Below are 12,722 nucleotides of genomic sequence, written 5' to 3' on the forward strand. Positions count from 1 at the left end.
CCGTACAAAATCATTAACATTATATTTTGATATACACAAGCCGGGGAAAAATGAAAGCCGGCCACTCACCATCTCTTGTCTTCGGACTTCTTTATTCAGAATACTCACAGACCATGCTGCATGCTGAGGAGAGGAACAATAACCAGAGGGGGGGAGGTACAGATAGCCTAAGTGTTCGCGGTGATCTTCTGCTCTGGTCTGCTTGATCTCAGACCAGAGCAAAAGACCCCTGGAGACAGCCGGAGGCAGGTGAGGGGACCTCCGGGCGCAATTTTAGATGATGAGATCCCTGCGGTAGCGCCTTGTGCATTGCCGCAGATGCCGTGATCCGTATTGAGCACGGCATCTGAGGGATAATGGCGGACATCAGCATGACTACTGATGTCCACCGTTATTGGTGGGTCCCTGGCTGCTGAAATCAGCCGGGACCTGCAGTGGATGAGACGAACACCGCTCCAATGCTCGCGGTCATGTACAGGACGTAAATGTACGTCCTGGTGCGTAAAGTACCTCCGCACCAGGACATACATTTATGTCCGTGGTCGTTAGGGGGTTAATGGAGTAAAAAGACGTTCACCTCTTCCACTTTTCATGCATACCCCTCAATGTGCATAACTATTCATCCACCAAAAGTCAATACTTTGTAGAGCCACCTTTTGCGGCAATCACAGCTCCAAGTCGCTTTGGACAAGTCTCTATGGTGGGGATTCATCAGGGGATTTATCAAGACATTTAGAAAGCTTTTTAAACCGCTTTTTTCGTTATATTTGTAGCACGAAGGGGAACATTTATCAAAACCTGTGCAGAGGAAAAGTGGTGCAGTGGCCTATAGCAACCAATTAGATTGCTTCTTTCATTTTTCACAGGCCTCTTTAAAAGTGATCTGATTGGTTGCTATGGGCAACTGCACCACTCTTAATCTGCACAGGTTTTGCTAAATCTCCCCCCATGATTTTTACCCAGTTAGAGCACTTCATAGTCCTTAAGAAATTGGTGATCTACAGTGTCAAAGGCTGCAGAGAGATCCTGAAGAATTGAAAGTGAGAAATTATCTTTAGATTTAGCAGTCAGAAGATCATTAGTGACTTTGATTAAGGCAGTTTCTGTAGAGTGTAGAGTGCGGAAACCAGACTATAAGTCTTAACTATAAGTTCTTTCAAGAGAGCAAGAATGGTGGGAATGGACCAAGTGTTCCAGGAGTTTGAAGATGAAGAGGAGATTAGAAACAGGGGGATAGTTTGTACAGTCCAAAGTCCAAAGATGTTTTTTTTTTTTTTTTTTCAGTAATGGGGTTATGACAGAATGTTTTAAGATGGTGGGAAAGAAATCAGAGGAAATAGAGGGATTTAAAATTTTAGTTAAGCGACTGCAGCTAGCGGATGTGAAAGACTGGACAGGATGTGAGAGAATAGGGTCAACAGGGAAATAGTGGGGCAAAAGGAAGAAAAGAGCCTAAAGACCACTTCCTCGGTTACTGGCTCAAAAAATTAGAGTAATTAAGAAGAAATGTGGTAGGGATGGGATAAGGACTACTAGGATGATCTTGCTTGTGATGGATGGTATCTATTTTAGCTTTGAAATAGGTGGCCAGGTCTTCAGCACAGATGTCAGTGATAGGCGCCTGCACTTTAGGCCTAACAAGAGAGTTGAAAGTGTTGTAAAAGTGTTTTGGGTTTTTGGACAGAGAGGAAATAAAGGAGGTAAAATTGTTTTGTTTAGCAAGGTGAAGGGCAGAGTAATAGATTTTTGAGTATGAATTTATAGTGTAGAAAGTCTGCTGACATGTTAATATTCCTTCACAGATGTTCAGCACACCAAGCAAACAAGTTATTTGTGTGTGCCAGTGTTTCTGATTTCTGAATTGGGAGGTTAGGATTGTAAGGGGTGTTGCTTCGTTCAGAGTAGTCTTGAGAGTGTTGTGGTAATGTTTGGCTGCCAGATAGGGACATAAGAGGGAACAGATTAGTGACAATGAAAACTATTTTAAAAAAACTATATAATTTGTTGGAAATATGGGGCACATACATTTCTGTAAGTGTATGAGGTTGCAGTGTCTAGAAGAGGATAATAGTTTTTGACAAAGAATGAAGAAGCCTGGTAAAAATATAAGAGGTGAGCCAGGGGGCTATAAACAACTTTCCCTTTGAGCGAAAATTGGCAAAAAAAATCTGAGGGTGTGGACTTTAAAGAGGGGGATGCAAGTAAGGGCAATAGAGGAATAAACTAGTAAGTTCACTGTGGAGAGAAAAGCACACCAACTCCTCCACCATACCTGTTGTCAGGTTCGGGGGTGCGGAAAAAGTGAAAACCACCATAAGTTAGAGCAGCAAGAAGAGCAGGATGGTTGTAGCAATGTTTCTGAGAGCCAGCAGGTTATGAGATTTGGTGATGAACAGGTCATGAATCTCGGTGAGCTTATTACATACAAACCAAGAGAGCACAGTTAAAGGAGAAAAGGTGTACTGGAAAAGTCATATAAAAAAATGATAACCACGTTATAAGGTTTTCTATAGGAGACAGGTAAAGAGTTATCGGTGGAAGGTGGGCCAGAGTATGGAGAGATGCCCAGCCTATTAGAACAGGGGGATGGTTTAGTGACTTGAAGAAGCAACTTTTGTGCTATATCATTATATGAGATGGTTTTGGGTGGTTCATGAAGGTGAACAGTGAATGTGAGTAAGCCATGAGTAAGGGTTGAGGAGAGATGGGCTGAAGTAGATAGAGTCCACTGAGGTGGATAGGTAGGTGTAAGGTATTAGGACAGAAAGTTAAGATGTAGACAAAGACTGTGAACATGATATGTGTTTGCAGTTGAAAAATAAAGTTCTCCTCACATGAGATAGTTCTAAACAGAGCACATTACATGGAGTAGTTTCCTAAGGCTTCTAATATATAGTGCTGTGTTAGGCCACTAGATTGAAACAACAGTGCTACTAGGTGTAAAATGGGAGGAGAAACATGAAAGCAGGGGAATATCAAGTATAGGAAATTAGGTCAGGATGTAGATAAAGACAGTGCTGTTATTGGTAAAAATAGAATAGAAACATACCAATTGCAAATAATAAATACAATCAAGTATACAGAATAATATACCAGGGTACTTCAAGGCTTTGAAAACATACCTCTCATCACTGATACATGTATCACCTCATACTTAGCTTAAAATGAAGCAGGACAAGCCTCACTATTATTAATTTCATTGTTGCCAGCCCTAAAGGTTTGCACGTAACGTTGAACGTATACATTATTAATCAGTTATTTTGCATAGTAAAGGCTTTGTTTGGAATTTATCAAGTAATTTACACAAATTTTGCATGTGCGACTTTGTATGCGACTTTTACTGGTTGGCCTGCACAATTTCTCACTGAACAGATGTTTTACACGAGATCTGCTTTTTTTTTTTTTTTGCAGTGGACCTTTCTAAAAAAAAAAAAAACTCAGATTTGTTTCACAGCCTTCAATTACACAAAAAAACCTACACCAGAACAGACCTGGCGTACAAAACTGGCTTTTCAAAAAGTCACACAAAAGTCGCAGAGAAGGGGGTAATACAAAGTGGTGTTCTGGAGTGAAGTTTCATAAAAATGTGTGCTAGCCCCATATTTATCACAGGCCCTGCAACTACACCATCAAAACCTGTGTATAAAATCAATGCACCTACACTGACCTTGATAAAAGAAAAGCGCTGTCAGGTCTGGTTGTAATAACATATGATTACTGTACCTTGTCTATTTCACCTTTGATAACTATATCTCCAACAGGTATTAGGATCCCTCCAAGTATGGCCAACAGTCCCCCAATAACAGATCCCGCTATCAGCCAGCATTTTGTATTGCAGCACATATTGTTTTGTTGTTAAAGAGAACGCGGACTGTGCTGTGAGACGATCTTAAAGTCATCAGTTCCTTATATAGGGTTTCTTTGTAGTGATAATTATACATTTATCATTAGCGTGAGCAATAAAGGAAAATCTCATCCATTGCTTCTGATCAAAGTGCAAAAAAACTGCAAGTTTAAGATTAGATAAAACCCTTGTATTCCTTGTTAAAGGGACAGTGTGCACATCGGGAACTGAAATGGAGGAAGGTGGTGTTGTCCAGAGGGACCAATCACACAGTGGCTTTCATTTTTTCCATGAGCATAGACAGAATATCAATGTCAATAGAGAGAGAATGAAAGAGCGAATTACGGAGAGAAAAAGAAAGAGAGACAGAGAGAGAGTGTGAGAGGGAGAAAGAGGAGAAAGAGACAGAAGGTAAGTGTGTGTGTGTGTGTGTGTGTGTGTGTGTGTGTGTGTGTGTGTGTAAGAGAGAGAGAGAGAGAGAGGGGGTGGGAGAAAAAAAAGAGACAGAGTGGGAGAGAGAGCGAGAAGTAGATAGACAGAAAATAAGGCAAATAGAAAGAGAGAGAAAGACAAAGAGTGAGAGATAGAAGGAGAGACAAAGAGAGTGTTATTTAAAAAGAAGATTGGTGTGTGTAGGAGGTCTTCATACAGCGATCCTGTTGAAATCTAATGTGTATGGTCATCTTTAGAGCCCAGATAACAGTGTGTGATGATACAGCTAAACTATACGCTGTAGGATTAAATCATATTCATGATCTGTGCTACCACACAATATCTCTCTACATATGGTTGTCTCAATTAAATATGTATGTGCCTGGGATCTATTGCACATGGTTGCCCTCTATTGTTTGAAATTGTACACACCAACTTATTTCATTTGGTTGCCCTATTATTAGTAATGATAAATAATAGTTGATAAATGTGTCCATAATTATTGATATATTTCTAACTAGCTACACAGCACAATATAAGCACAAGCAAAAAAAAAAAAAAAGAATGGAAGTACAGTATAATTAGAGTTGAGCAAACTTTTCAAAAGGATATCTCAGCAGGCTTGCTGAACTTTTCTCAAACAGGTTGTCTACAAACCGGCAATACAATAAGCATCAAAACACATGTACAGTATAATGCTGTCTAGGAGCTCTTAAGCCCTGTATAATACTGGTAGGGTCACCTAAGGAGAATTCAAGTCATTTTATGGTATATATTGTTGGCCGGTGGTTTATGGGGCTTTCAACCAGAGAACTGGACATTAACCCCTTGGGGACGGAGGTTTTTTCCGTTTTTGCACGTTCGTTTTTTCCTCCTCACTTTTTAACCCCTTAAGGACCAAGCCCATTTTCACCTTAAGGACAAGGCCAATTTTATTTTTGCAGTTTTGTTTTTTCCTCCTCGCCTTCTAAAATCCATAACTCTATTTTATTTCCATCTACAGACCCATATGAGGGCTTGTTTTTTTGCATGACCAATTGTACTTTATAATGAATCCTCTCATTTTACCATAAAAATTTACGGCAAATCCAAAAAACAATTTTTTTAGGGAGGAAATTTAAATGAAAACCTAAATTTTGCACATTTTGGAGGGTTTCGTTTTCACACTGTACACTTTATGGTAGAAATGACACGTGTTCTTTATTCTGTGGGTCAATACGATTAAAATTATACCTATGGCTAAATACTTTTATATTTTTGTACCGCTTTAAAAAAAATCTAAAACTTTTTGTACAAAATCTAAAATTGCCCTATTTTGTCTACGTATGACATTTAAATTTTTCCGAATATAGGCCAGTATGAGGGCTAATTTTTTATGCCGCCATCTGTACTTTTTATTGATAAAGTTGCATATATAAAACTTTTAGATAATTTTTATAAATTTTTTGGGGAATAAAATGTGACAAAAAAGCAGCATTTTTTGACATTTTTAACTTTTCATTTATGCCGTTTGCCATACGGGATCATTAACATTATATTTTTATAGATCGGACATTTACGCATGCGGCGATACCAAATATGTTTATTAAAAAATTTTTTGCTTTTTGGGGGTAAAATGGGAAAAACTGACAATTTTCATTTTTATTGGGGGAGGGGATTTTTTACTTTTTTTTACTTTTAATTTTTACATTTTTCAACTTTTCTTTTACACTTTTTATGTCCCCATAGGGGACTATCTATAACAATCATTTGATTGCTAATACTGTTCAGTGCAATGTATAAGACATAGCACCGATCAGTATTATCAGTGATCTTCTGCTCTAGTCACCTCGATCTCAGACAAGAGCAGAAGACCCCGGGAGATGGCCGGAGCCAGGTGATGGGACCTCCAGCCCCCCTGCTTGATGATTGGATCGCCGCAACAGCGCTGAGGGCTATCCGAACGTCTATTTAAAGTACTGCACTGCCGCAGATGCCGTGATCTGTATTGATCACGGCATCTGAGGGGTTCTGAGGGCGCAATTGCGGATGTCGGCCATTACAGGCGGGTCCCCGGCTACCTGCCATGTATGACGCAAGCACCGTTCCGATGCTCGCGGTCATACACAGGATGTAAATGTACGTCCTGGTGCTCGAAGTACCGCCAAACTAGGACGTACATTTACGCCCGTGGTCGTTAAGAGGTTAAAAATCATAACATTTCAGTTTTGCACATACAGACCCATATGATGGCTTTTTTTTGCGCCACTAATTCTACTTTGTAATGACACCAGTCATTTTACCCAAAAATCTACGGTTAAACAAACAAAAAATCATTGTGCTACAAAATTGAAGAGAAGACAAAACTGTGTAAATTTTTGGGGCTTTCGTTTCTACACAGTACATTTTTTGGTAAAAATGACACCTTATCTTTATTCTGTAGGTCCATATGATTAAAATGATACCCTACTTATATAGGTTTGATTATGTCTTACTCATAACTACAAGCACAAAAATGTATACGTTTAAAATTGTCCTTTTCTGACCCCTATGACTTTTTTTTCTGCGTACAGGGCGGTATGAGGGCTCATTTTTTGCGCCATGATCTGAAGTTTTTATGGGTACCATTTTTGTTTTGATATGACTTTTTGATAGCTTTTCATGAATTTTTTTATGGTATAAAAAAAATTATAAAAATATGCTATTTTGAACTTTTGAATTTTTTTGTGCGTGCGCCATTAACCGTGCGGTTTAAATAACAATACATTTTTATAGTTCGGACATTTATGCATGCAGTTATACCACATATGTTTATTTTTATTTACACTTTTTTTTTAATTCAAACTTTTATTAGGAAAGGGGTTAAATGATCTTTATTAACTTTTTTTTTCACTTTTTTTTTTGCAGTGTTATAGCCCCCATAGGAGACTATAACACTGCACACACTGATTTCCTACAATGATCTCTGCTTTGCCATAGCATAGCATTGATCAGTGTTATCGCCGCTTGACTACTTCTGCCTGGATCTCAGGCACGGAGCAGTCATTAGGTGATCGGACAACGAGGAGGCAGGTAAGGGACCCTCTTTCACCGCAGTGGTTCTGATCAGCCTGACTGAACTGCCGGGAAGCTTTCACTTTAGACATCTAAAGGGTTAATAGCGCGCGTCACCGTGATCGGTGATGCGTGATATTAGCCAAAGATCCCGGCTGTTGTTAAAGGCCGGGCCCGACCCGCTATGACGTGACACCGCGTTATAGAAAGGGAGCGTAAAGGTTCTCCCTTCATCCACAAGAGGTTAAAAAGAGGCATGTACCATTCGGCTGCTTTTGGGCCCCCTGACATACACCATACACACACATACAGTATATAAAAACACATTACAAAAACAGTATATACACACATACAAACAGTATATACCAGGGCTTGACAAATTTGTTAGGAATCTAGGAGCTAACAAAAAGTTAGGAGCCAGGATGCCGCACGTCACACAATGGGTGAAGTCATATGATAAGTAATTGCTATCCCGTCATCTCTCCCAGGATTTTTTTAAACGACCAACATGATTTTAATGGAAAACTGTGTTATGTACACACTAATATATGCAAAATTCTTAAGCAGGAATCTAGGAAAGTTGGGTGAGAACCCATGTGGAGGATATGTGTTTTCACCCAACTTTCATAGTCTCCTGAAGGAAAAAAACTGTTTTAGTTATGCAATATTATATATATATATGTACATTGAACAACATGGCGGTTCCACGGTATTTACACCCCCCCCATTATCATCATGTGATGGGTGCAGCTCTGCCCCCCAACGTCCCTCCCCCCACGCCGGTTTATCAGCCCAGCGCTGCACCCCACATCGGGGGACTAATCGTTTGTCACCCGTGAGCGCAGCTCCTCTCCCCACTGCCAAATAATTATCAGCCGCTGCGCTGTACCGGCCGGCTTCTTACATAACAGTGGGCTCAGCCTATCATTGGCCGAGGCGGGACATCGCTGCGGCCAGTGATAGGCTGAAGGCACTGTGACGTTCCCATCCCCAGGACCTCAGCGATGACAGCGGAGGACAGTGAGGCCGGTTCCTTAGCAACTGGGGAACGGAGGACGAAGGTAAGTTAAAGTTTGTATTTTAATATTTGCAGCCCGGGCATTGTCTAGGTCAGTGGTCTTCAACCTGAGGACTTCCAGATGTTGCAAACATTTGCAACATCTGGTGGTCCGCAGGTTGGAGACCACTGGTCTAGGTCTTATTTTCGGGGTAGGGCTTAAATTGCAGCCTACCCCGACAATCCAGCTAGGGCCTATTTTCGGGGTAGGGTATATTTTCTGGGTAACACGTAATAGAGGCAGGTTAGCCATGGCTTTGTGCCTATGCAGAATTCTCAAGCAGGAATCTGGGAAAGTTTTTGTGAAATAAGGAGGATATTAATGAGTCATCACCCAGCTTTCCCAGACTCCTGATTGGTAAGTGTATTTAGCTATACAATATTAAAACTGTGGTCTCCACATTGTGGACCTCCAGCTGTTGCAAAACTACAACTTCCAGCATGATGCCAAACAAGTCACATGACCCGCAGGTCCTGCGACGCTAACAAGGTAGGCATCCTAAATATACATATTTACACTTTTATTTACACAAATTTTAGCTAACTGAGGGGTGACAAGGGGTTAACTAAAGAAGAGGACCCCAGTGTTCCTAGGGTCTCTGACTTTGGGGATCTCACCACAAGGTACGGTATGAAATACGGTACCGGGACACCACAAACCCCCTTACTTAAAGCAAGTCGACCCCAACGCCTGTCCCCTAAGGCAGAGGGACTAGGACAGGATTACTAACCAAAATACACATCCTGACAAAATCTAAGTAAACATTAGACACCTTTAAATTTTCTAGACATTTTTCTTTTTACTCCTCCGACTAGCATTCTGACTAGACAATTATGAAGCTTACTAGACATTATGAAGCAATCTAGACATTATGAAGCTATCTAGACATTATGAAGCTATCTAACATTTATGAAGCTATCTAGACATTATGACGCTCACTAGACAATTATGAAGCTATCTAACATTTCGTTTCTAGCTCTTTAGACATTTTTATAGCTCTTTATACATTTATGAGGCTAACTAGACATTTATGCAGCTCCCTATACATTTTGCTTCAAGCTGACTAAACATTTTTGAAATCTCACCATGTTTTCTTTTGTTTTGCCAGGATGAGTCACCTGTTAGTACACAAAGTTTTATTGGCTTGCCTGAGACTATCTACCAATAAGTTTAGCTTCTAGGGTCTATCGGCTACACGCTACTTACCCCTAGAACACAACAGAATAACCTTACGCTGGTTACCTTTAGAAATACGTGTTTAATTTTAGCTTGCAAGAGCACCTACTGGCCAGGTAGAGCATCTCACACACGTAATAAAGAGAAGAAAGATTAGTGTACCTAACAGTGGCAGGAATTGAATATTGATAGGCTACAATTCCTAAAGTGTTTCTTGAGTGTGAGACATATTTTTATTTTACTTTGTGTATTGAAGAAGACTGAGACAAGTACATTTAAGTGAGCTATTTGAGGTACTATGTGTGCAAGTACTGCTTAGTAGTCAGTCTTGATACCTTAAGGGTAGTTTACTATGGTTATTTTTTTCTGAGACAGGTGCTAGCGATTGGCGACTGGAATGCTACCCTCGGAGGGGCCAGGAGAGTCACCTATTTAGCAACTACTAAAACACCTTTTAAGTATTTTTATACATTTGTATGTACGTGCATACAAGAATTATTTACGTTTTTTTTTTTTGTTTTTAGTGTACACGTGCATCTAGCAGGCATTTTCCGTGTACAACCTTTACCTATTTTTTATGTACACAGACACAAGGCTATTTTTTCTGTGCACAAGAACCATATACATTTTTATTATACAAGTTTACACATTTATTAACTCTCCAACAAGGTTCAGGTGCATACACCTGATAAGTGCCATTTTTAGCAAGAAAGTCTTATAAATAGATATATACACAAACGGACATGTAAGGATCTGCAGTCCACCTACACTAGGAGTCTATGGGAAATACGGCTTTACCACAATCAGCCGGGCACAAAACTTACGAATCTCCTACTGACTAGGAGTTTCTTGAAAACTGGAAAGGCCATGTCGGGATTTTGCACGGCCAACATCCTAAGTTGGGCCTTGTCCCATTTATTATGTGCCCCGTCTATGAATCGGTCCATCAGCACTCTGATCGGGCGTGATGCCATCCAGCTTCTGCACTGCCTCTAATGCATTCTACAAAGCTACCGCATACGCTCTGAGAGTTTCACCTGGTTTCTGACGTCGCTCATATAGTCTGAGGCGTACCTCAGAGGGGGAATGGGATTCAAACACTTGAGAGAGTCCCTTGAAGATCTGTCCAACTGTGGCTTTGTCAGTTACTGGCCAGGTGCAGAGCTTCTCTAAGGCAGGTCCCTGGAGCTGTCCCAGGAGCAACTGTACCTGCTGAAGAGGAGGAAGGGCATAGAACCCGAAGAGGCTGTAGATCTTTTCTTTAAAGTCTCTTAATGTGAAAGGGTCACCGTTGTAGGAGGGAAGCACAGGATTCCCCAAGAAGACAGATGCAGCAACAGGGGCTCCCAGCATGTAGGGAGAAGCTGGAGGTGGTCTAGATGGATCCTGTTCTGCCGTGACGAAGGCCTTGCTGGATTCACAGGAAGACCCCGTCTTTGTAGGGTAGGCAGCGTTGGTGAGGGCAGCAGCACCATTCTGACTCATGGTGGAGACCCTATTGGTGGGGTCACTGGAGCATCACCCTACTGTTGCTCAGGTGGAGACAATGGCGCTGCAGGCTTTGACATCTTGGTATTAGGTATGCTGGCCCTTTAAATAAATCTTGGATTCCTAGGTCCCAAGGTGATCCGCAGTTGTTCTCTAATCTGGAACTTGAGTGCGTAGATTTCAAACTTGAGAGCTGTGACTTGAAACCTGAGCGCGTTGAGCTGAAATTTGAGTGCGTTGATCGGCAGCTGAAGTAAATCTATACAGGACCTCACTTTGGCAATCTGGCGTCTTTGAGTCCTGTATTGCTACGGCTCGTTACAACTTTCAACCCACTGTCGCACTCTGCGCTTTTTTGTGCTCTGAACTATATGCTTTTTTTGGTCTCCGGCTCTAGACTCCAGCAAAATGGCCGTGGCAGCACTGAGGGCTTCGCTGGGCGGGGTTTCTGGATCACGCGCACAGGAAGGCCCTGCGCTAGCTTTAACTCTTTAAAATGCAACTTGTAACTTCACTATACTCTTCGCCTCCCCCTTACTTTACATGCGCACTTCCTCCACACAGCCCCGTACACCAGAGTATAAGCCACAGTACATGAATAAAGTCTGTTATATTGGGGGGAGTACAATTTCACTAGTGGCAACCGCAGCAGGCACACACCCGAATCCTGTTCGTCAGATGCCAAAAAGGCTTTGTGGTACGCCTCGGAGGGTGTAGGGTAGTTGGGGTGTTGCTGTAGTATATGAGGAGTTAATTTAACCCTTGTCACTTGTGATGCCAGGGTGAATGTTAAAACTCTGAGGTAATGCTGGGACTATCGCCACCCTTCCCAAGAGCGATAGGTGAGTGTAGAATAACGGATTGTCCACAACCGGTGCTGAACTGAAAAACTTGTAGAAACTTTACTGAAGATTTTCTGTACATGCAGTAACGGTAACAGTCCAGATAACAGAGTCTATATACAGCACAGCAATGACTGACAGTTGGTCAGGACTGGTAAGTTCTCTTTGGAGTAGGAGAATTGGATTGCATAGATCCGCTGGATTTAGGGGTTGATTTAGGTCCAGTGATCTTGCGAAGATTTCGAGGAATTGTAATAACTCACAATTTGGATTATGGCCGAGGCCACAAGGCTTTGGCCTAGTGGTTGCCGATGACAGCTGCGCAGATCCTACATCATCAGCAGCCCACGATGAAAGAGAAAGAATAATGGCCGCAGCTCCCTTATATGGGCAGGAGCTGAACCGTTTTAGATTGGTCCATGTCAGCTGTCACTCACCGTTACATAGGATTGTGGGTGATCACCTGACTAGAACCACCAAAGGTCCTTTAGCAAACCATAGAGTTCTGTGAACCAAGTCACATGACCCGCAGGTCCTGCGACGCTAACAAGGTAGGCATCCTAAATATACATATTTACACTTTTATTTACACTAAGTTTAGCTAACTGAGGGGTGAAGAGGGGTTAACTAAAGAAGAGGATCCCCACTGTTCCTAGGGACTCTGACTTTGGGGACCTCACCACAAGGTACGGTATGAAATACGGTATTGGGACACCACACAACAATATATACAGACAGTATATACAGATATACAACAGTATGTGGTGAAGGTGTGATGAGGGCAGATGTTATTGCTCTAGGGGCAGATGGCATTAACCCCTTGTATTCATGACGCCAGGGTGTGATTTA

General features: G+C 41.5%; 2 protein-coding genes across 2 annotated transcripts in view; one reads left to right on the top strand and one right to left on the bottom strand.

Moving 5' to 3' along the window:
- The window catches only part of CD36 (CD36 molecule), a 52,659-nt gene extending 48,816 nt beyond the window's left edge, over nt 1-3,843 (bottom strand). The window contains exon 1 of the mRNA XM_056573423.1: nt 3,724-3,843. Coding sequence (XP_056429398.1) covers nt 3,724-3,843 — 120 coding nt within the window. The remainder of the gene's footprint in view (nt 1-3,723) is intronic.
- LOC130367436 (uncharacterized) overlaps nt 1-12,722 on the top strand; it is a 37,438-nt gene that overhangs the window by 966 nt on the left and 23,750 nt on the right. The window lies entirely within an intron of this gene.

The sequence above is a fragment of the Hyla sarda genome, chromosome 4, assembly GCF_029499605.1.
Source record: "Hyla sarda isolate aHylSar1 chromosome 4, aHylSar1.hap1, whole genome shotgun sequence".
In the NCBI taxonomy this organism is placed as follows: Eukaryota; Metazoa; Chordata; class Amphibia; order Anura; family Hylidae; genus Hyla; species Hyla sarda.